The sequence below is a fragment of the Pseudopipra pipra genome, chromosome 2 (genome assembly GCF_036250125.1).
Source record: "Pseudopipra pipra isolate bDixPip1 chromosome 2, bDixPip1.hap1, whole genome shotgun sequence".
Classification (NCBI taxonomy): Eukaryota; Metazoa; Chordata; class Aves; order Passeriformes; family Pipridae; genus Pseudopipra; species Pseudopipra pipra.
Genome location: NC_087550.1, coordinates 60284114 through 60309514, shown reverse-complemented (window position 1 = coordinate 60309514; position 25401 = coordinate 60284114). Strand labels below are relative to the sequence as shown.

The following is a 25401-nucleotide window of genomic DNA, read 5'->3' as shown; positions in this document are numbered from 1 at the left end:
AGAACCTCCTCCTTGCATCTCAGGGCTGGCCGCTGACCTGGGCACTCTACAGAGCCTCATTACAGTGGTACATTTAGTCAGCTACACTCAGTGTTGTAACTCATTGTCTGCAGTGTTATGGATATCTAAAGGGTAGGATTTTAACTTCACAGTCTACTGTGTTATTGAATTAGTTTTATGTTGTGTTAATTTCTTTGTCTCATGGCTTTCATTGCCTGTGATAATTGATGCACAATATATAGGTGATTTCTGTATTCATTTGGGTAACTGCATTTAATTGCCTGGTATAAAATATGCACACTAAGTACAATCTGCTATGACTGCTATGACTGAGAAGTGCTCATTGATATGGACTTGAGGGTGCTTTATCTTCCTGACAACCTGTCTGAGGGAAGTCTTAATGTCCCTCGCAATCCACTGTCCAAGGACCAGTCCTTGCATTGTGTATACAAAAAGAGAGACCACCCAAAAAGTGTAACGTGAAATTGCTTTACAAAGTGTTTGGCATTAACATTTTGTTAATCAGAAGTTCTCAAATAAAAAAGTTTGTATTAACAACCCTGGTTCTCCCAAATCTCAAGGAATAGCGTGGCCCAGAACATGTTAGACATTTTCTCCTAAATGTGAAAATAAATCAGTATTATAGTTTTATTTGCTTCTGAAGTTACTCCCCTCGAGTAGAGCTACTCCCATGCACAAGTGTTTATAAACACAGATTTCTTTTACACATGAATTGCAGATCAGGAATGCTTTCTAAAGGTGCAATGTCATTAAAAAGTGTTGATTAATGTCTGCTCAGGTTACACAAGATCCCTGCATAAGCTTATGCTTTCTTGCCGGTTTAACCAGTGGCACAGTGATTCCATTTATTATTAAGAAAGCAAAAATCTTTGCTAGTAGATGTATTTCTCACTGAACTTAGCACTTGGTTTTTTAATATGACCTAGTCAGTGGGTTGGTTTGTTTTCCTGGGTTGGTTTGTTTCCAGTGCCATGAAGGTTTTAATAGTGCAGTGTCTCAGCTATACAATGAAAAGCTGAAATTTGCCCAAAGCTGATTTAATTTTAAGCATTAATGGAACCTTCTCTATCCAGATTTTTGAAAACTTTTAAACAAAAGCTAATGTTTGAGTCTAAATCAGGTGTGAAATGCCTGTAAGATTATTTTAGCCATATTATATTGCTCTGTGTTAATGTAACCACTGAGTTGTCACTCGAAGGGATGTTCACAATTAGTATTTTTCTTTTAAAAAGAGCTAGTTTCTACAGTCTGTGTCCTTCAGGATGGAGCATTAGTTCTGCCTACAGCTTACTGCAAATTATTCAGTGTTCATAAGTTCGTTTATGCTTGTTATTCAACTCTCTTCCACTGACAAAATAGCCTGCAGCAGTTCTTGGTTAGATAGAACTAGTTTTACTTTAGTCTTCTCACGTGCTCTTTTATGGGTTTTCCCCAGTTCAGCTTGCACTGCATCCAGGTCTTGCTGATAAAACAGTAGACTTGATGGTCAGAGAGAAAGCAAAGCAGCCTAGAGCCAGTGTGGGCTACAAGAGTGTGTTTTGAGCAAAGAATTCTATGGCATATTGGGCAGATCTAGCGGTATAGTACAACATAAGTTTCAGCAATTAACCCACTGATTCCGCTTTCTTTCATAATCATGGTGTTATGTTCTTGTTCCTCTGCAAGGACTTTAACAAATACTGGTGGCTAATTCATGAACGTATACCAAAATTTGAAATATGTGGACAACCTGTCAGAAGGCAAACATCAAAAAGTCACCTACTAATTCCCAGTAGGTGAGGTGCATTTGTCTAGCCCAGTGTCTGATCCTTTATGCACCAGCTCTGCAATTCTGGCAGAGCTGATGCAACTGCAATGTGAATTTGGGTGGTAGAGATTGTACCAACAGATCTGTAGTTTGGCAGCAGATTTGCTTATGTCACCTGGTGCACACTTCAATAAGCAGTAAAGTGGGGGAAGGAGGGTGGCAGAGAGAGAATACAATGCCAATTCTCTACCTCTTATCCCAGTAGTCCATGCCTATCTGAGATGCCCCCAAAACCAGGGGACAGTACCTCCTTCCTCCCCATTGGTTACAGTGATGCATTATGGGGACAAGCAAATAGCATGCAACAAGGTATGAAGAGGCATTTCATCACTGTTGGCTTTTAAATCCCCCTTTCTTCATCAAGGCTGCTGGTCAGGGGAAGAAGCGAACCACTCTCATCTGAGCTATTCAGCATATATTTGTAAATTGGGATTGGTTTGGAAATTATTCACAAAGAGCAAGGGGAGAAATAACTTATTGACAAGGAATAATTCAGTGAGCCCTAACCGTGAAATAGATGTTTGTGGTCAGAAGTTTATAGCCTCTGTGGAAAGAGCTAAGTACAAGTTTAAGGAGCTGAACAGGAGACATCCAGTTTTTAAAAACTGGACATAAATCTTGGGTGCCTTGCCTTATGGTAGTCATATTGCGCACAGATGACTTTCATTCAATGTTTGTTTGGTGTTTATAGATGTTATTTAAAAGCTAATTTTACCATAAAAATATTTTATGTTATGTATAATGAATAGTGGAGATCAAATAAGAATTGGAATTGCAAATTCAAATATTAAGAGTTGATAAATATTGACTTTTAAATGGACCCACTGTAGATTTGAACAAAATGCTTTTTAGCCTAGTATACTGGTTATTTGTAAATTACAACAAACTAAAAAATGTAGAACATTGCCTGATCTCAACTCTTTCTTTGATTTTACAACCATTGATGTGCTGATGTTCCTATGAAGTAATCTATACAGTGTCATGGAACTATAGTATAAAGGTCTCTGGCTTGTACTTTATGCACATCACATGAAAAAGTGTGGGAGGTACTAAGCTAAAATACAGTGTAATTATGTTAATTGTGTCTTTTCTAAGGATGAATCCTTAGGGTTTGCATGTTGGAAACCTCTTAATTAAGGTCTTTCAAGTACTTTTTTAAAGTTAGCACAACTATTTTAGGGCTGAACAAGTCACCAAGATACAACTGCACAGCATTAATGACTTCTGAACATTAAAAAATGTTCAAAACGGTCAGTTGCTGGCTCCTGGTACCAAATACCCTACGTCAGATCTCGTAGGCTGCTGGACAGAGAAAAAATAATGTAGCCCTCCTTTGCCCATAGTCCTATGTAACTAAGGCACAAAAACTAACATGGGTATGTGTATGTGGTCATCCTCAGTCCAGCATTTTCTTCCTCTGCTTTAAGTGCTGGGAACTCACTTTGGTCACACCTCTTACCAGTGGCTCATTCAGCCTTTCCGACCAGTGATGCGCTGACCAGCAATACGTTGACATGGTCAGCTTCACAAACAACAATAGCAACAGCAAGATGTCGCCCTTATGTAAAATTCATGGTCTGACAGATACTTGATGAGAGCAATCAGCTAGAAACAGATACTCCACTTTTGCTTCGAGCTAACTAACCTTTGTGAGCCAAAGATACAGCATTAGTTAAGGAGCAGGCATTGTCCTCAGCTTTGTTAGGTTTTCTTTTCCACACCACTGCAGGATCCATTCTGTAAGTCATTGCATAGTATTTTTTTTCCTTTTTATCTCAGAACAGACAACTATTTCCTTGAAACTCACAACATCAGTTAATTGTTAACGGTTTAAAAAAGAATAAATCATATTCATCCCTTAATATGTTCTTTCAGCTGATGCCTTCATGCTGAGGAGGCTGTGTAGCTACTGATAAGACCTAATTTGTGAAGGGCTTTTCAGTGGTCTGACAGATTCGTATGTGTTACTGTTCGTTCAGCAGGCAAGGATGAGCATTTGCTGAAACACGTCTACAGTACCTGCTAAATGTGTGCAAAGAGAGTGGGGCTGGTGATCCAGAGGGAGTGGGCAGGAGCTTTGAGTGGATTCCCAAAGTGGTATGTTGTTGTGTTCTGACTGTGGCACTGATAGTTGATTTCTGTCTTTTCTGTTTCAGAGCCTAATGAGCTGTATGTGGGCCCTGTGCTTAGTGATATCCCATCTCAAGATGCTGCTAATACAGTAGTTATTCCTAGCTGAAGAAGTCTAACGGGAACAAAAGGAACTGGGGAGAAGCAATGGCTGCTGGTAAATATCTCAGGTCTGCAAAGGTCATAAGAAAATAGCTGGAAAGAGATGATTTAAGCTGTGACTGGGGAGGGGAGAAGCAAAAGTGTGTGATCACATCTTGTGTTCAGTGTTTCAGTATCAGAAAGGTACCATCCCTTAGCTATCTGATTCACTCTTCCTTCCCCAACCTAGGAAAATCCACACCTGGACTCAGTCTATTTTGACCATATTAATGAAAATTCTCTCTTTTTTTTTAGAACAAAACTTGGTATTTCCCATTGTGAATGGATTTAGTTTGATCTCTTTTTATTTAGGGGATAATGTGTTCTTAAATCTTTTACAAACAAAAAATTGCACCTTATGGAAAACAATTCTTACCTTGAGGTATGCTTGGTTCTCTCAGCTTTCTGACAAGTTGCCACAATTATTTATGTATCATTAAATTATATCAGAGTACTGCAGGGCAATTTATTCAGGCTGGGAGAGGCCTCAGAAGGTCTCCAATCCAACCTCCTGTTTAGAGTAGGGCCAGCCATAGTGTCAGGCTAGCTGCTCAGGACTTTATCAAGTTGCATCTTGAAAGCTGCCAGGGGTGATGACTGCACAGCCTATTCCACTGCTTGACTGCCCTCATGGTGAAAAAGTTTTCCATATAACCAGCCTGAATCATTCTTATTTCATTTTACGTCTGTTGCATGTTTCCAATGTCTTTATGTTTAGCTATACAATACCAAGTACTATTAGCAATGTTCTGAAGGTGGGTCACAATTAGGAAACAAAACAAACCCAAAATCAGCAGTGGCGATACCTCATTTTCACTGAAAGTTTTGGTTAAAAATTGTGATGCATTTGACTTCTCTCATTTATTTACTTGCAGCAGCTGATGGTTTGGGAAGCATAGCTATAGACACCACACAGCTTAACATGTCAGTCACCGATCCGACAGCTTGGGCTACAGCTATGAATAATCTGGGGATGGTTCCAGTAGGACTAGCAGGACAACAGCTTGTGACAGGTAAGATTTTTCTTTTTTCAAGAGATCTCTTGCATCGTCCATGAAGTCTTCGTGTCTTCTTAAAAATATATGGAATGCTTTCTGAGGATATTATATTTTTATGTTCTGAAAATATCACCCATGATTAATATTGCATAGTGTGTATTAGTCGCTTCTTGTAGTAGGAGTATGATCCATATTATATTTTAACCTCATGGAAAAACTAAAACTCTTGGGGGAAATTGAACAACTAAACCATCAATCCTTACGCTCAGTTAAGACCAGGAGGAGGTCATGTAAGAGAAACATTTGGTTTTGTTTCTCTGCTCAAGCAGGATGTCTTGAGATTGTACCAAGAAATACCCTGATCTGAGAACTCTTGAAGGGAGATTTTGAAATTATGTTAGTTGGGCAGAAAATCATGAAGTTAATTCTCTAATTAGTTGATATTAGTGAAGTGAAGCTTTCCTATCAGATGTGTGCTTATGTACTTTCTGACTGGCTCCATAAACTGAATTTCAAGAGATTGTTTTTGTTTGACTCTGTCATTTCACTTCCCAAGCATAGTTCGGGAGAGCATTATAAGGGATCACTTAATTCTAACACCCAGAGAAATAGTATTTTGAAACCAGCAATATTTCACAGATAAGCATGGACATAGCAGACTTCATTGTCAACAGTAGAGGCCAGATTAGTTGAGATTAATAAAACTTCTTTGCTCCTGTGATGTAGAGAAAAATCATTTTTATATGAGTGGGTGCCCTGTAGACACAAGCCACATGCTAGGCATATTACAGATCCCCTCTGGAAGCTGCATTGCCACTTCAGCTTAAGAAGAGCTGTTCAATATCTGTATCAGAGCAGCATCCTGTCACATCTGTGCTTGTCCGTGTAGACATGGATGCAGTGAGCCCGGTCATGATGTAAATCACTCTGCTTGCCTCACCAGGGATACGTGATGCTTAATTTTGGCCAAATATGCCCCCTCCTGACACTGGGAACTGAGTGGAGCTGTGCCAGTTCACAGCTGACGGTCTGGCTCTGAATTACCTGTTTTACAGGCGGGTAAATTAAGCTGCAAGAAAGCTGATTTATAATGAATCAGTCTCAAGCAGAGAGTTTAGCTGGTGGAGGCTGTGAACTGATTCGTGATCTCTGGCTTTAACCCCACGCTCCCGATTAAAAGAAACAAGCAAAGCCATCCACTCCTTTGGATCCAATTTTCTTCAATGTTTTTATCAATGACCTGGATGCAGGATCTCAGTCCACCCTAAGTTTACTGATTATACTAAATTAGGAGAAACCACTGATTCTCTTGAGGGTAGATAGGCCTAATATAGAGATCTGGATAGATTAGAGGGCTGGCCAATCACCATCTATATGATGTTTAATCAGGACAAATGCCAGATTCTGCACCTTGGATCAGGTAATCCTGGATGTATGAGTGGACTGGGGGACAAGAGGCTGGAATGTCCTGCAGAAAAAAATCTGGTGGGTTTGGCTGATGGGAAGCCCAGTATGAGTCAACAATGTATACTGGTGGCCAAAAGGGCCAACCTGGTGTGCTTTAGGCACAATGCAGCTAACCAGTCAAAAGAAGTGTTTATCCCACTTTACTCAGCATTGGTGCAGTCTCACCTTGAGTGCTGTGTGCAGTAAGAAAGATATAAAAAATATTAGAGTGTTCAAGGAGAGGCAACAAAGATGATGAAAGGATTAGAGGGCAAGACTTATGAGGAACAGCTGTGGATACTAGATTTGCTCAGTTTAGAGAGGAGGAGGCCAAGAAGAGCCCTCATTGTTGTCTACAACTTCCTTATGAGGATGAGTGCAGAGGGTGATGCTAATCTCTTCTCTCTGGTGTCCGGTGATAGGATGTGAGGGAATGACTTAAAGTTGCATCAAGGGTTGTTCAGACTCGTTACTAGGAAAAAGTTCTTTGTGAGGGTAGTCAAGCACTGGAACAAGCTCCTCAGGTCATGGCTTGTTGTTTAAGAAGTGTTTGGAAGACACTCCTTGATGCATGGTTTAACTCTTAGTTTGTCCTGTGTGAAGTCAGGAGCTGGACTTGATGATTGTTGTGGGTCCCTTTGAACTCAGTCCCTCTGTACTGTGCACTGGTGTGGCCTCACTTTGAATATTGTGTGCACCACAATATAAGGAAGATATTAAGCTAATAGAGCGTGTCCAAAGGAGGGCAACGAAGATGGTGAAGGGCCTTAAGAGGAAGTCATGCGAGGAGCAGCTGAGGTCACTTGGTCTGTTCAGTCTGGAGGAGACTGAAGAGAGATCTCATCACAGTCTACAACTTCCTCATGAGGGGAAGAGGAGGGGCAGGCACTGATCTCTTCTCTGTGGTGACCAGTGACAGGACCCAAGGGAATGGCCTGAAGTTGTGTCAAGGGAGGTTTAGGTTGGATATTAGAAAAAGGTTCTTCACCCAGAGGGTGGTTGGGTGCTGGAACAGACTCCCCAGGGAAGTGGTCACAGCATCAAACCTGACAGAGTTCAAGAAGTGTTTGGATGATACTCTTGGGCACATGGTGGGACTCTTGGGAATGGTTCTGGGTAGGGCTAAGAGTTGGACTCGATGATCCTTGTGGGTCCCTTCCAACTCGGAGTATTCTGTGATTCTGTGATTTAGTGATTCTTTGTGCTGATGGGGAAACAACTTCTTCTATTTTCTGGTGGGGCTTTGCCTGAAGGTGTTGTGGTCAACTTGAATGCGATTACTTCCAACCTGAAAATAGCCATATGTCAAAATCAGCTTATGCTGCTTTCATTTATAAGCATTTTGCTTGCATATCCTGTGGAGATTTGCCCAACTCTTTGTCTTGCTTTATTCTGTCTCTTCAGTTTTGGTGTAAATTGTGTCCTCAGATGTGCTGTGCCATCCCTACATGGCAGCCTCATCTCAGGTGCAGTGTTTTTCTCCACAAAGAAGAATCTCCAGGACTTTATTTCTTTGACAGCCCCCTACTGTAATTTCCATAATTATGTGTATCACGTATTGTAAAGATGTTGTACAAGTCAGTTCATATTTGTTCAGCATTTTCAATGTATAAAAGCTGCCATAAGTAATAAATGTTAATTACTGAAGTGCTGCCTGATTTCTCTACAGGTGCAGAATAACTTCTTTTCTTTCTTTTTCCTTTGTTTGAAACTCCCTTGTATTCTCAAGGTAAATAGGTGCTGTGACACTTCATTATATTTCCTTCAGATTCATAGGTTTTTGACACATTTTCTTCGTGGCAAATCCATAATGGCAAAACCTCAGTTTGCCACAAAAAGACTTACAGATTTATTTCCTCTAATATATTTACTGTATCTGCGTTCAGTGAGAGTTTGCACCACCATATTCGGCCAAATATCTAGCTAGTCCTTAGCCATTTTTGGTGATTTTAATTTTTTTACTAGTAATCCTAGTAGTGAACTGAGCTTTATCAGCAGCCACGTATTGCTTTGGCTACTGTCATCTGTTACATTTCTCTGAGATGAAAATTACACACCAATGTCCTAGTGCTAATTATTTGTCCATCTTTAAATTTTTATTTTTTTTTACAGCCTTGTTGACAGCTAGGAAAGTAGTAAGTAGTATGGATTAATCTTATAGAGAGATCTTTTCTGGATATTTTACATAATCTGTCATAATCTGAAATTTGGTGTATGGTATTCATGTGTATCCTGACATATCTCTTGGACTTCTGGTCTTTCATTGTTCAAAGGACTTACCCACTCATGGACTTTCATTCCACAAGCTGACTGGTTTCTGATTTCTATGCAGAGCATTTTTGTTCTCACATGTATAGAGTCCATATGAACTACTCAGTCTTTTTAAAAGTTTTTGATGACTTTTTTTTTTCCCCAACAGTTCTTAGGTTTGCTGCTGTGTAACATGCTGGGATGCCTGCCTTGTAACAGTTATGCTTCCCAGTTTGCAATCTGTGAAGCTTTTATCTAGCTCGAAAGTTTGTTAAAATGACAACTAAAGCTTCTGCAACATCTGGCCAATACTCTTCTCACAGCCTGGGATGCAGGCTGTCTGGTCTTGGTAACTAATCAATTTTAAGCACTGCTAACCTTTTAATACCAGTTTAGATGATATCTACACTGTATTTAATTCCTTATCTCCCAGTGCTGTAAAATTGGATTTTTGATCTGGGCAAATATCAGAGCCTTTAATTTGTAAAGATGAATTCTTGTTAATAGTTGGATAATATCTGTTGTGTTTCTACATGTATTTTGCTTCCACTTATTGTTATGCAGAAAGCTTACCTTTTTTTCATAATATTTGGCTGCTGCATTACGTATACACTAATATATGCATTTATACAGATACATAATTCATACAATAAACTGTAGTTTAATAATGCATTAGTTAAAGTGTTAAAGATTGATGTGGAATAGTTATGGCTGAAAAGTATTTTCAGTCTAAATCTCCCCTTTCAGCAGGTTATAATTTCTTACAAAAATTTGCCTTTCAGGCTGAAGTTTCTCATGGATGGTTTCAGCCCAGAGAAAAAAACAAGATCTGGAAAAGTTGGAGGAAATCTGTTAAACTGCTTTTCAATTACCCAGGTCTTAAAATTGCTGTTTCCTATGCTTTAAGACTTTGATAAATATAGTCAGATGAGAGCAAAAGGGTAGTTTGTAGTTCACCTTTTTGAGATCTAAATCCTTTTTTTGCACTCAGCAACTCTGATTCAAGCACATCTTTCAAGTACATTCAAGTCTACTGTGTGGTTACACTTTAGGACTAGAAGAAATACTCAGTGACCTAAGATAACTGAGAATGTTTTATTTTGCTTTCACACTGGTAATTCTAAAGGCAGTTTTGGCATTCCTGAATTTAGTGTTCTTGTGCTTTCATTTGTTTCTGCAAATACCGTCAGTTCACCCGTTTTCTAAAGGAAGATATTCTACTGAGAAACTTACTTCTCTGGTTCAGTTTGGTTCTCCTGTCATTAATTAACCAGTGCTCTGAAAAACATGAAGCAATTTTGAGGTGCTTTCTTCCAGAATTATTTAGATTATCTAAATACTTTTGAGTCAAAAATGGTGTATGTCAAAAAGTTCCATGGTACAAATGAACATGTGCAGTGGTACACAAGTGGTAATTCATTTAGACTTTAAGCTCATGCACTGTGATGCATATTTGTGCTCTTACAGAGTAAAATAAACCACAGCAGCAGACATCCAAGATGAAAGTTACAGGTCTGCCTAGAAGTCAAGGGTGTATCTGAAAATGGATGTGTTCTGCTTATTTACAGAATAATTATTAAGGCACACTTTTCCATGTGAGTCTGGCCAACATGCCTCAGATACTAAAATTTTCAGTGACCCACAGTTTTTTTTTTTTGGCTGAAGTTGTCTTTGATCACTTGTACAAAATCCTAGTGAAATCAGAGACTAGGAAACTTTGAAGCCTAACATCTTGCTTGCAAAAAGATATAGAAAAGAACACCATTTCTGTGGCTTCAGGCATGTATTTCTTAGACACCGGAGGTTCTGAAATATTAGCCACTTACATCAACCTTTCTGGTTTTCCATTTGTCTCTGCTTTTCCCACACACTTGTCTTTTGACCTGATTTCAGTGGAACATAGGAGCTGTCAGTTCCAATCAGGTCACCTTGCTTAGGATTGTGCTTTTGACAGTGTTTAGTATCAGATACTTCACAGGGAGCGATGTACAAGGCAAATCAGCACTGAAGTGCAACTCTCTCCAATGGGCTATCTTCTCAATCATTAATAAATAGAACAAGGTTCCCCAAACTAGAGGTTATCTATCCAAATCAAGTCACTTTTTATCATACATGTGACAGTAATTAGTTGTAATCCTGAAACTGCAATCCCAGACTTACTTTTTGATAGTAGAAAAATTTGTGAAATTTTGATTAGAGATTCCCAAATCCCAAGACACAAGGTTAAACATCCCTCCCAGATTTTATTAGCTCAAGTCCTACAACTGTTTGGAGACATAATATTCAGACTCTTTCTTCAGAATGAAGATTGTAACTAAAGGCAATCACTTTATTTAGATTCCAATTAGTCTCAAGCATTTTTCCATGTGATGGGCATATCAGGGGGAGGACTAGTAGGATGGCTTTTCCTTCTCCTACTCATATCTCAAGAGATCACTGATTCCTACACAGAAAAGACCACCTAAGGATTATTTGAGAAAAATCACATGTGGTCTGAGACTTAAGAATCTCCTCACCTGTCTCCCTTGGCTATGGAAAAGTCCTTTAAGTGTCAGTGTCTTTCTTTCAGGAATCCTTTATTAATTATTGTTGACTGTGGGTCATCTTATGCTGACTAAATTGTAAACATATCCCTCATTGTTCTGGTTGTGTACTATTTTTGTAGGGTTAATGAAGAAGAATCAAATAAAGTAGGAAATCAAGGTATATTTGATTGTGTTCAGTGCCTCCCCAAAAGAATACTGCACACTAAGAAGTGCTGAAGTCCTTAAGAAGTCAGCTGACCAGAAGACTCTGCCAACTCTCATGTGTATATCCCTTCTTCTGTGGCCTCTGGAGGCTTGGAGCCACTGGTAGCCGTCTGGCAGTCTCATTTCATTCTGCCCATGCTACCCCGTTACCTATTAAAGCTTCCTTTTTTCACACTTCATTACTTAGCCACTGAACCAGTGTGCCAATGAGCACATAACTTGAATCATCCACGACATGCCTAACAAAACATAGGTTCCTTTTCTGTAATTAATACTTACCTCCTGCTAATTAATTACAGGGTCTATCCACAAAACTTTTAAAGTGAGCCACTTGTATTATGAGCTGATGATAGTCACTTTTTTTAGGGAAAAAATGCTTGAGAATCTATGGTTTGTGACTAAATTTTAGCACGCTCCAGATGTCAGCTTTGGTGCACACAGGCAGCTGGTGAAGGCGCTCCATGCACTCTGGTTCCCCTGCCCTTGTAAGCTGCAGACCACAAGTAGCCCCTGAAGAGTTCAGCAGCCCCATAGCACAGTGGTGTCCAGCATTTTTACCCCTGTTCTGAACGCTGCACTGGCTTTGATGTCTAACAGTAAAAGAAGGTATCAGAAGTCTTAATAAAATCTGCAGTTTTCTATAGGTTTTACAACCCTCTCAAGGTTACAAGGTATCTTCAGAAGGTGTCTTTTCAGCTATTATGGCTTCACAACCTGTTTTATGCCCTGTGTTTTGTTAACAAGTCATCCTGTAAAGCAAGAGAAAGGTAGTAAGGTAGGCTCTGAAGAAAATAATGTGATTTTCCTAATTTTGTTCTAGTTCTCTTAAGTTTATTCTAGTTTCTTTCTACTTTGCTCTTATCATCTTCACTACAGAAACATTGCATTTTAGTCAAGAGGAAAAGATACACCATTTAAAGTATCTGAATGACCAATCAAAATAATTACAGTTGTATGAAACATATTCTAAAGGATTAGTATTGAACTTCTACCCAGGTAAAACTATGTATTTTTATTATCAAGACACAGGAGAGCAGCAAAGGTAAAAGAGAATAGGTACTGTGGGAATCCCAATATATAGAGCCACTGGGAACATCTCTAAAGTATTATATACTAGTGTAACAAGTAATTTTTTTCATTGACCTGAAAAGCTCCTGCAGAGTTAATCACACTTTCTATCATGTGAGTGTTACTCAAGGAGACTTCACATCAGGGGACATTAAAGTGCTAGGAACAAACACAGTCAGTTAACAACAGAAAAAGGAGAGAGGGATTTGACTGCCATAGGAAATGTGGCAGAAACTCTGAGTGCCTTTGACACGCTATCAGGGGTAAGTGTGCCTCTTAGGTCATTCAAGTGCCTCCTCTATATTAGACCTTAATTGAGGCCAGGGATGAAGATAATGATTAAAATCTGCTTCATGCTTAAAGATAAATAGTAGTTTTTAAGATGGTATGAAGGGCTGAATGTCCCAACTAAACAAGACTCAGAAGTGAGCAGGGCCACATAAAGGGAATTGCTAAGTGAAAAGTTTGTGTTGTATGTGGAGTGAAGGGTTTTTCAGGAATATGGTATCTCTCTTTGTGTTAAACTTTTGTCCAGATTGGTTAACAGTTGAGGAAAACAGACTGATTGCTATTTGGCATATTCTTCTTAGTGGTCGCAAAATACTGGAATAAATTTATGATGCAAACAATGTTGTTTGGGTGTTTTGGCAGGGGTTTGTTGGTTTCTGTTGTTTTTTTTTCATTCCTGGCTGTTGGTAATTATACCACCAACAATCTGTTTGGCATGTTCTTATTTGATGTTACAGTAAAGTAACATAAGGAAATATTTTATTTTTGCAGAAGTTTTCCCTATCTTTTATCATGCTTTGGAAAGCCTCCATTCCCATTATTTTTTGTGTGTTTGTTTATTCTAGACAAGAAAGCCCATGAGTAATTATGAGCATCCCACTGCATAAAGTAAGCCAAGAGGCTGTTGGGAACCATTTGCTACTGACTGTTTACTTCTGTGGGAGCACAGCTTGTCTGCAGCACTTTCCCTTCACACATCACTCCCCATCTTAGGATCCCAGGTTCCTTGGCTGAATGGGGAATCCAGTGTAACCCCTGTGTGATATACAGTTTGATGATGGAAAAGTTGAGTTATTGTGGATAGAAATCAATAGAAAGAGCAGATTAACCATTTTAACTAAGCAATTTTAACTATCAATACCAGGTTTTGTATTTTCAGGGATAATAAAGGCTTGTGAATGGAAAACTGTTCAAAGGTGACCTGCTGAGCACAGTCGTGGTGTCTAGGTGGCAAGGTGATGATGACGCTACCTGAAGCCAAAAGCTGTTTACAGGTTCTGCAGATGATCCACATGGGACGGAGACAGCAGTCTCAAGAGGACTCTTAGCTCAGTCCATGCTGAGTGTTCTCAGGCAGACGTAGAGATCAGTATGGCACAGATAGCACTGGCTGGGGCAGTCCCAGAGCAAAACTTCCTTGAGAGGGGAAGACTTAAATATGAATCAATCCCCAGGCAACCATCCCAAATGAAGGGCTATAAAATCTTTTGTTCCTCCCCAGTCAGGCTCTCTTTTTGCCTCCATGGACTAGGTGGATGCTTCGAGCCTGGCCCCTGGAGAGCAAGCATGAGTAGCTCGCTTTCTATGTTTTACCTGGAGATGAAGGACATAAGCATGGTTTTCTTTTTTCTTTCCTTTCTGACACCTGTCCTTCAAATACCCTTTGCTTATTGCATGAGAATCAGGTCTGACAAAGTGCAGGAAGATGCACTTTCAGTTCACTGCAGAAGTCTGTCTGAAATATGAACAGAGACAATCAGTGTGGAAAAATGTCTTTTGATGGTCCGCATTGAAGAAGAAAGTTGAGTTTCAATGAGCCTAACCCCTAGGCGTGTAAGGGAGCTTGTAACAGAATACTTCGTTAACGTTGGCTTCGGTCAGATAAACAATGGATTTACTGCGCCTTCCCATGTGCTGGTGGTGACAAATGATGTGCGTGACATCAGCAACTCTGAGTAATGTCTCTCTAATGGGAAGCAGCTGGTCACTGGAGAAGTTTTGTTAGTGGACATGGAGGTGAAAGATAATTAAACTGAATACATACAGTATGCTCTAATATGCTGTAGCATGGATTTAGATTGTATTCTGCCAAATATAAAAGATATTCTGTTGCTGTGGCTTCAGAAATTTAATAGGTCTGTTCATGAACAAGAACAGCTTTATCTGTCTTGCCTGTTCTTGCACATTTCTTAATCCAATTTTTCTTTTCTTAAAAAATGGTTTCCTTGACTCTAGCATATTTTCCTTTATAAATAATGTCCTCTTCCTGACCACAGTGCCTACATTATTTAGTAATTTTTTGTTATTCCAATTCAGGAAGGGCATAGAGATAGTGAGCTCCAGTAAGTTAAACACTGCCTGAATGCTTAAGAGTCAATCCTGGCTGAAATTGCACATGATCTCTTTTCGTTCACTTAGATAAACCAGGTAGGTAAGGAGCTGCATGAAAACAATAGGATAATACTGATTGGCATGAAAAGAAGCAATGATTATGGAGCTTCCTGCCTATTATGTAGCCTTTTTTATAGGTATCTTGGCACAGCAGTAATATGGTGCTAAGTGAAAAAGCAGCTTAACTCTTTTTATCTGATATTCTGAGTCAGGCACTGAAAACCAGGCAAACTATTGTGCACATTAGAAACAGGCAGACAGTTCCTACCTTCTCTTCCTCTTTGACTATGCTGCTGTGATATTTAGAGAAGGATTTGGAAAAGGGAAGGGAAAGAGCTTTGCTAGGATTTGGAGAAGACAGCACCATAGGAGAAGGTACAAATGTGCTTAATGTCACTTTTTTGTGAAGATCTGGTAGCATAAGCTGTCTTTCAGAAAAGACATGTCCAGACTGCAGTAAATGGAGAGGGAAAGTTCTATGCTTCTCCAACCCTTTTTCTTCTTTCTGATGCGTTTGTATTTTAAGTGGTTTGTTCCCTTAGAAATAAATGTGGAATATTATAATCAACTGCAGTTTTGAAGTTTTACCCTGTTTTGAACTGCATCTGTCAAATGTACTTAAACCTTCTATTGGAAATCTCCTGTTTCAGGACTTGATCTATACTTGGACTTGCATGAATGGCCCTTTCCAAGAATAATCATTGAGACCTTTTTCTCTGGCACCTTTTGATAACAATTTTAGTACCTCAAGCATGCTTTGTTGAAGCATTTTTGAGACATTGCAGAATATCCTACAACTTTATCTGCTAGAATAGCCAGTACCATAAATAAATTAAATATTCATTAAAAATAGCAATAAACTCACCTAAATCAAGAGGAAAAGAAAGAGAAAAGTGACCAGATTTTATGGTCTTTTAATTCACGCTGTGTGCTTACACCCAAACACAGTGCTGCTGTCCTTTAATGTAATAAATGTCATAACATCTTTTTTTTTTTCTTTACTGTGCTTTTAATACATTGGTAACCACCTAGGGACTTACAGAAGGGCCATGGGTTGTGAGTAGAGAGAGCTCAGAAACTGCACCTGGATTTCAGGACTGTGCACAGGTACTAGGGAATGGGAGGAATCTGCAGCTGAGAAGCTGAGTAGCTGATTTAATGAACTGCTTATTATAAATATCGTGGGGTCCCTTTATGTTATTAGCCAGAATTGAGTATATGAAAAAAATCAAGTACAAGTTTATTCTTGCTATTCACCAGCCTCTGTAAAGCAAGATTTCTATTCCAGTTCTTCATACATGTGTTGCCTTTTAAATTTGTATCCTTTTGTTCTGGTCTGTCTAATTACCTCAAATGGATAATCAAACTTGATTTTATAATAAACCATAGCCGGTTTAGGCTTGTCATGACTGATTTATCGACTCCCAAGACTAAAGACTTTCAACCTCAAGACTAAGATCATTTCTGGCTGCAATTCAAGGTATTAATTTTGAGCTTTAAAATCTGAATGTGGTTTGGAACATGTGCCCTACGTTTTCCCTTCAAAAAGAGAAAACAGACTGCATTTCTGCTGTTTTTTTGTTGATGGTGTCTGAATGGAATTTAAGCTGGAATTAAGATAAAACAAACCCAAACCATCTGATTCTGCAGAAACAGTCTTGCATGTAACCATCATGACAAAGGCTGTCACCTCGAAGGCAAGGGGGCTATTATATATTGTCAGTTTCTAGTAGGGGGCCTGGAATGCGAACAGACACCTCCATCAAGGATCCTAGCACATACCTCCCTATAACTAATTGCTTCAGCACCACCTGATGGGGTGGCACATGTCTCTACATAAGTATAAAGAAATGTAAATGTGCAATGCTAAGAAAACAGAATTATGATATCCGATGACTCATATGCACCATTTGGTGTCCCTTAGGGACTACCTCTCTTCCAGTGTTTTACTTCAGCAATTGAGCTCATCAGGGACACGAGAGCTAACCGTCCTTCCAACTATTTATCTGGAGATTGGAGGCCCTGAGTTCTCAGTGGAGGGCTTTTTTACCTCAGCTTCTTTAGCAGACAGTTGTGTTCCTACCTCCCTGTTTTCTCACTGACCTGATCTCTAGTCTTCTATCAACAAAGCATTGTCATAGATCTGAATGCAATCTCTGTAATGCTACAGATCCCTACTAATGGGCATGAAGGTCTCAGCTCCCTCAAGTAGTAACAGAGGCATCCTATTATTCTAAGGATCACGTAACGGAAACATTATCATACATCTGCTTGTTCTAACCACTGTTCTTGGGCACTGTAATTCTTCCTAATGCTAGCAGGCATTGGGTTGTGGATCTAGTGGTATTTTTTCAGAGTTTTCTTGTTAGAATTTGAAGACAGTTTGGGTTTTAGACATTTCCTAGGTTATTTGCCTTATCCTAGCTCAATTATTTCACATTTTCCAATGCAGAATAGCATCTAGACTCTCTGGGCCATGTTGCATGAGGGCTGGATCTCACTAGACTTGATTATATGACCCATTATTTGTTGTGCTTCCAAGATTTGTTTCATCTGTAGCCTCGAAGTACTGTATTTAATGCCTCATCCACATATTATGTAGTAAACATGAACTAAAGACATCCTCCAGAGGACTTTTTTTATTCCTCACCATGTTTTTATGATCAAAAGATGACAACTTGTCATAGGTTTTTTTTGCAGTTGTGTTATAGATTGAAAGTATCAGGAAAGTCCATGTTACTTGGTGGCTGCATATAAATAGAGTTTACAGGTTTGCAAGTACTTCCCACTCTGCAAACTCATTTGGGGATTTAAAAGGTAACAAACCTGGTTTCACTCTGGCATCAGTAAAATACAGTGGTAAAATGTCGCTGGGAAAAAATTGTTGTTGGAGCCTTGATTGTCCCTCCTGGAGTTCCAGAGAAGAACATAGAGAAGGAAATGATCCCGGGATTAGGCAGAGAGAGCCTCTCCATCAATAATATAGACCAGAATAGGACCCAGTTTCCCTATTCCCCTTGTAGAGGTTTGCAGAGCCAGCAGGAATAAGAGGTTGCGATTTTTTTTCCCTTGCATTAGTAAAATAAAGGAAAATTAATCTGACCATAAAAGACCAGGCTTCATCTGTCTTTTAAATTAGAAAATCTGGGAAAAAAAACCAAACAAAAAAAGTCTTTTCCATCACATATAATTAACCCCCTCATTTAAAGCCCAGGCCCACTCACAGCCTGTGCTGCCCTGAATTCAGAGACTGTGTGCCGATAACAAATAAACCTTTGTGAGTGCAAAGGGGAGGAGAAGAGAGAGGCAGGGTCAAAGCAGGCTCATCCAACATATATTTTCTCACAGAGCAAGGAAGCAGTTGATGCATATTTTTAGGAGCAGGCTCTAGGCCTACGTGCCTTCTGCATGAAGCAAAATTTGTGAGTAAAACTTATACGACTTCTTGGACCAACTCATGTACCTAGAAAAATATGTACCAGCCCTCTGATTATCTGAGGCAACCAGGGGACTAAAACTTTAATTATACTAAATATATAGAGAGACAGTAAAAAAGGTGAATTCAAAGGAAGGAGTAGTTTTTGCAGTACATTATAATTTTCCTCCCTTTATTAATCTTTTCATCTGCCATAGGCTTACCTAGCTATTCCTTTACAGAATAGTCAGTGTCACCACTTTCTTTTAATATTCCCTTCTATTTTACAGGTGCCAACTAGCCTTTTTGTCTACCTGAGTTAACATGTTTAATCAAACTCAAAGGATGTGCTCCCTACTTGTGCTCTGCTTGGAAGTTCACTGTTTCTTAGATCTGAACATGGGCTTCTCTTTTTTTTTTTTTTTCTGACTATACTGGCGCATAAACCTTGTCCTGTTTATGCCTTTAGACCACTACAACTAGAGCAATGCTAGTACGAATGTGTGACATTATTCTTAAAGTAGCCCTCCAAATCTAGACCCACAGGATAATGGTTGATTTATGGCTGTAAGGAAAGGATCTCTTGTGTAAGAGGGGTAGTCATCTAAGGGCAAAACAGCAATTTGATCTAGTTTTTATGCACAGAAGACTTTTTTATTTCTCTGTTCTTGTTCTGTGCTCTTAGTCATTTATCTCTCCTATGGAAACTTGTCAAATATTTTTGGAAATTGAAACAAATATGCTGCTTCCATACTTATTTTTCTTATCATTTATAACCACAATGTCTTAAAAAAGCTCCAGCTACTCCTCCTGTGCTCCCTATCTTCCAAATCCCTTTTGCCTCATTCAAAATGGACTATTGTTCTATTTCAGTCTGACACATTTTTCATCTGGTCCTTTTGCAACTGTTTTCTAGTCGATGTCTTTTGTGAAATTTTCATGTGATGAAACTCTTCAATGCTTTAAGCATGTCTGAAAATCTCATCCTTGTCAGTAAACGTCTTAGCTGTTGCTTGTATATATAACCACTCAAGAATATAACAGCTTTTTACTAATGTGACTTAACAAAAACGAGACTATTCTGAGTCGCTTCTCTAGTTCACAGTAATTTTTCCAGTAAGGTTGAGTTTGAAATTTAATTCCTCTTTGTTGGTGGTGTTTAAGGAACCACTGCAGTGATTTCCCGATAGTTTTTTTATAGCAAGGGAGTATGTACATGGTTCTTCCTCCCTGTTACTGAATATGCAACAGAAGTGACAAAGAAAGGACTGTAATGACAGTATGTTTCTGCCATAGCTTTTTGAAAGAGATAAGAATCTCCTTCGGGGATGGAGAGATTGCTGCAGGGGGGCCAAATCACTCTACAAAATATTCATCTTTTTTACCTTTTCCACCTTTTCCATATGAGGAGGTAAAAAGGCTCCTGTCTGAGATGCCATGGTTAGACATTTTGATGTGGACGATACAAATCTTTCTGAATCTGTAGTGAGGGCCCAGATAGACATTATCTTCATTTCAGCTGAAAGTGATTTCCACAATAAGGCTGCTGCTTTTTTTCCTCAGTGAACAAAGAAATTCCTCACCAAAAAACCTTATCATTTCCTGATATTAGATTATATCCAAGATGAAAGTAGTCTTCTTCTTCAGAACTAGAATTGAATTACAGAAAGGGTTCCTGGATTGTGTCATCTCTGAGTTGTCACATTGTCACAAAGCAGGGAAAGATGGAGAGAAAAATTCAGTTTTCCTGGGATCAGCCTTGCTTTGTACATTTTAGATTATATCAGCCTTTGAATTAGGAATGTTGCTGTGGCATTTAGGCCCAAGCAAGCTGTTGTGGGAAACTGCAGAAACTGTACTAACAAACAGATGGAGATGGGCAGAGGATAAGTGAGGTTCCTCTCTCACAGGGACTTCCGCTGGACGTGTGTGACAAAGCCAGAGGGAACAGCTACAGGGGTGTGGGAGAAAACTGGGCTATCACATGCAGGCCATAGTGGCTGCTGAGAGGTTGACAGGGAGGCGCATGAGCTTACTTTGAAAGGCTATCGTGAGAGACATCCTTGAGCTTGCCTATGCAGCTTGTAGGTAGCACCTTTAGGTTCCAAACCAAATATTTTGTATATTTTGTTAATTAAAAGTTGCGAATGATTACAAATTTCACGTTAGAAGTCCTGTAAAATGAATGTTTTGTGAGCATGGATAAGCTGAATGTGACTTTAGACGCACACTCCAGTGCCATTTCTCCACTAATTACATTCACAATGTAGAGCTGTCTGTAAGGTAGAAGAGCTTACTGTGCTGATATTTACTGACAGAAGAACTTTGTAAATCGTCTTCCAAGCCAGATGTTCATAAACAAGTGTTTGGCAGTTGGTCCATAAATCAAGTCAAGCATTCCATCATTGTTCTCTTAGGTGGCTCTTGCATTTAAGCCTGTTTAGCTAAACACATACATTTACTTAAGATGAGCTGTAAAAATAACATCTGCAGATCTTTTCTCTGAAAGAAAGTGCCAAAAGGTCTTACACAAAGATCAAGCACATTTTATAAATTGTGGCTGGGATTTTGAAATTCAAGCATAATAAATGTGCTTTCAGCTTTTGAGGGAATCAAGGGCCAGTATTATTTAAATGTTGTTTTTACTTGTGTGGCACTCTACAGGCAAAGCATTCATACATTTCTTATTCCATAATGAGTTTCTGTTTTCATCTTTGCCACCTGGGACCCTGACATAGTCCTACTAGTAGCAGTGGAGTCATGCTGGTGGAACTGGATGCAAAGTACAGTCCAAAATATTTATTTTAGAATATTCTGCTTTGCAGTAGATTGCCTTCAAAGGAGAATGTCAAAGAAGTTGCTGGGTAGTTTACATTTTATCTTTACTTGTATCAGCCATCTCTCTTTTATCATTTTTTTCCTTTTTTTTTTTTTTTTTAAAGATCTGTGAGATTCTTTCTCTCCTGAAGAGGCTTTTTTCCCCCTTTTTTTTTTCTTATAAAATCATTCTAATAAGTTGTGGTTTGCTGACCTTCGGAATCAGTGCTACTATTCATTTTAGCTTTGCTGAGTAACAATTTGGTCACTTTGCTTTTTCATATCCAGTTCACACCATGACAGAGAATTCTGTTGAAATTTAGCAAGCCCTAGGGAAAAAGATTCAGACAAGTGCAGTCAGATTTATAAAGTGGCAAATAAAGTGGGAAGGGTTTTCCATTGCTTCAGCCACATTGGGTATTTTTTTGATGGATGGGCTATACCTCATTCTGTGATTCAGAATGACATCAGTTCATGTTTGGAGGGAAACCATGACCATGACTGTTCATGATAACATAAAATTTATAATCTAGAAATGCTGGAAAAGGTGGGTGCAAGATTAAAACACGTGAATTCCTGGCCTAGCACCATAGTTATTTTGTGATTTAGTTCTCAAGAACACAACCTGTTTCATAATATGAGACTGACATTTAATCTGAGAAACCTGACTGTTTTTAGAATTATACGAGGCAGCATGGATCTGTTTAATGCTTAAGTGACAACAAAACATAAAGATGCTGGCCATAATTCTATCTGAAGTAGTATACTTTCCTGTGAAGCTCAGACAAGTCTGTTCTTGATTTAAATATCTGGAACTACAGTACATGGTGTGAAACATAAATCCTCTCAGTGCTGGAACCCAGAGACCAAAGGAGCCAGTGGGAAACCTCTCTGAATAGCAAATTTATTGGTTAAGTTAAAAGTTCTTATGCTAGGCTTAGAAATGGCCTTTTCTAACCTGGTCCTTCTGTTCCATTTTAGCAGTGCAAATGAGCTATAAAGCTGCCTAAAATGTCAAAGGCCAAAAATTCACTGGCAAGGCAGAAGTGGTTAAGAGCTGGCATTACGCAGAGCAGGGCAGCAGGGCACATGGCCCATTAGCAGCTTTTGTTAAGTACTGCAGCCCCACAAAACTCAAAACTGTCCCACGGCCACTTCAGCACACACTGAAGGACAAAGCAGTCACTGGCAGTCCCAGGTGATAAAAGCCTCTTCTCTAAGCTCCCCTGAATACAGCTGTAGTACAGCTGAGAACATAACCTGCAGAGCTAACCAGTTCAGCTGCTGTGAAAAAAACCTAAGCAAATCTACTAACTCTACTCAGTTCATCCAGCTGAACTACATAGGCCACATCCAGATTTTAAGCCATCCATGCCATGCCAACCAAGCTGATGGCATGGCCAGTCACCATTCCTTTTCTCCTCCCACACCAGCAGCTCCCAAAGTGTCTTTCCCTGTGCCAACTGTAGAACACAAGGAGAGATGAGCCTCTTCTGATGGAGAGAAGGGCAAGGGAGGGTAGGTGATGTTGCCAGCTCTGCCATCATCTCTCTTCAACCATGGAGTACATGCAGAAATCTATCATCATCTACTTGGCCCTCACTTACAGCTTGAAAAGGTGTTTTCTGCCTCCCTGGTAAAACTGGTGTTGGGTGGTGAGCTAACAGCTAACAGAGCCAACAGAGTGGACTAGATACATCCTGGTCATGATGTATCCTACTGCAGATTATAGGCTGAAAAGTTGATTTCTCTTCAAAATGCCTGCAGAGAGGAGGAGATGTTTCAAATGAAATGGCCAAGTAAGTGGAAAAAGCAAACTTTCAGAACTTTGCAAACGTCCCCTAGAATTGTTATGAAAGATATTCTTCCCCATAAATGAGAAGAGAGATGAGAATAGCAAGACTTGGGAAAAATTTTGCTTGCTGGCTCTGTTGTTCTCTGTCTTCTGTTGTTGGAACAATCACAGGCAGATCATATGAGGCAAGACCCAATTAGCTGCGCCAGACCTGACAGGCTTTTAGGAGAATCAGACTGCTCAGACAATCTTCTGATTTTACCACTCTGATCTCAGCAAATGTCACAAGGTTAGGTTCATCCTCACCAGCTAAGCTGGAAACTTTGCAGACTGACGGCAAAAAGAGGAGAGAAAGTAGAAGGCAACTTTAGGTTTCAAGTTATGAAAAACTAGAACAAATTATTTCAAGTGTTGACAATAGCTGAGATCTGCTTTAACTCTTTAACTCTTTCTGCTTTAACTTTCTGCTTTAACTCTTTCTGCTTTAACTCTTTCCTTGTTTGCTGAGTGGAGGCACAAACATAAGCCAGCACAATAGAAGATGTAATCCTTTGTGATTTCAGCTATTAAAACCAAAAATAGATCTATTTTTCAGAGCATGAGTGAATTTCATTTTAGTCAAAAACATAATTTGCCTGAATTTTCCGGTAGAGTTTAAAGACAATGGCAAATGTGACAGCTACAATGCAAAGGCTTTTCACCTCTGAAATGTTACATCTTCCTTCAGAAGTCTGAAGGTGCTACAGCTGTCGAGACATAACAGCAATTTTTTTGAATAATGAAATTAAAAAGCCAAGGACTCTTCTCTGGTTCCATTTGAGCAGCAGCTGAATTGCTCAGACTAAAATTTTCCAGAGTATTTCAGCCTCGGGCAGATATTCGATGTGTAAAATTTCAGTCCAAACTGCTAATGATTGGCAAAGCTAAGAGCAACTGACAACAGGGTATTGTAATAGGAAGTGTCAGGTGACTTTAATAATAGATGACCCTGCCTCCTGTTCTATCACTTTGAACACTTTTGTTGTCTAAGGTGTATGATGTATTTTTCTGTGCGGTTTTGTCTGTATTTCTTTATTTATTTGTATTTTAATTCTGATAAGATCTTAATTCAGTTAAGTTTTACATAACATAGAATTCCATGGGAGTAATTCTTGCAGCAATTAGGAATTGTTTCCACCTACCTGTTCTTCGTTTACAACCTCCTTATTTATGTCACTAAATGCTTCCCAGTTTTGTACCATGGAACAGAGTTCACAGTACCTGTCCACCTACCTCCTCTATAAAATTCATGAGCTTTGTAATGCTCCTACACAACTGCCTCTTCTCCCCAGTGAGCAATCTGAGGCTTCTTCAGCCATGGTTCTTATGAGCTACTTTATAGTGTTCTTGATAATACTCATTTTCCTATTTTTGCTGTGCTTTTATATTTCTTGGGGAATATGGGGTGACTAATACAGAATATGGTATGTCGAGTGAGAGTCTGAGTTTTCTAAAAGACTTGCAGTAATTTTCCCATACTTTTTTGTCTTATCCCTTATCCAGGCAAACCTTTAAATTGGCTTCCCTGGCCCCTTCAATGCAGTGCCACACTGCCAGATCTTTACTGCATGAGCCATTCAGCCTATCCTTTGCAAAGAGACTCTTTTGGGATTTGTTAGCATTGTGCTCTTCTGCTTTCTTTGTGTTTGGTTCCTCTAAAATGCCTCTTGAGATATATAGATATATATAGATATAGATATAGATATAGATATTTTAAGGCAATCAATTCTGTGTCTTTTGGGGGTTTTGCTATAACACTACTCTCTCTCTTTTCAATACAATTATCAACATTACCTCCAATTACACCACTCATCTCAGATGGAAAGTATTCTTAGTCACTGTTCTTGTATTTCCATCTCTTTGGCCAGCTTCTGACCTGTATCAATCATGACAACATCTTGTCTTTCACTTTATGCCTGCACAGTTTCTTTGACAGCCTCCCGGGGAAGACTTTAGCAAAGATTTTTTTCAGTCAAATAATTGCGCAGTATTAGTGAACGTTGCTCAATTATGCTGCATTTATTGTACATAGAATGTCAAATACGGCTATACCTTTATCCCCAATACATTTGGATGCTGCAAGTGTCTTTGTGTTATTTTTATATTGCCCCACTACTAGAGATTGTAGTTGGACACCTTGTAAAAAAATACTTAACAAAGCTTGTGAAGGAGGATTGGGTAGCAGTTTCTTTTTCATATTCTAAAAAAGATGGTAAAAATATATTGAGAACACTACTATCATGTATCCTTGAACTGACAACCAACATTCTGGCAATTTTCATCCTGGAACTTATTTTTATAGCTGGTACAAACCTCTGAAAAAA

The 25401-nt window shown here is 39.1% G+C and overlaps 1 protein-coding gene across 7 annotated transcripts in view; it reads left to right on the top strand.

Moving 5' to 3' along the window:
- The window catches only part of ENOX1 (ecto-NOX disulfide-thiol exchanger 1), a 361204-nt gene that overhangs the window by 223997 nt on the left and 111806 nt on the right, over positions 1-25401 (top strand). For 6 of the 7 annotated variants that reach the window (XM_064645691.1, XM_064645686.1, XM_064645684.1 and 3 more), the window contains 2 exons: positions 3985-4115; positions 4975-5112. In XM_064645691.1, the coding sequence (XP_064501761.1) occupies positions 4106-4115; positions 4975-5112 (148 nt within the window). In that variant the 5' untranslated portion in view covers positions 3985-4105. Of the gene's footprint in view, positions 1-3984; positions 4129-4974; positions 5113-25401 lie in introns of all 7 variants that reach the window. The other variant, XM_064645690.1, reaches the window with a different exon arrangement.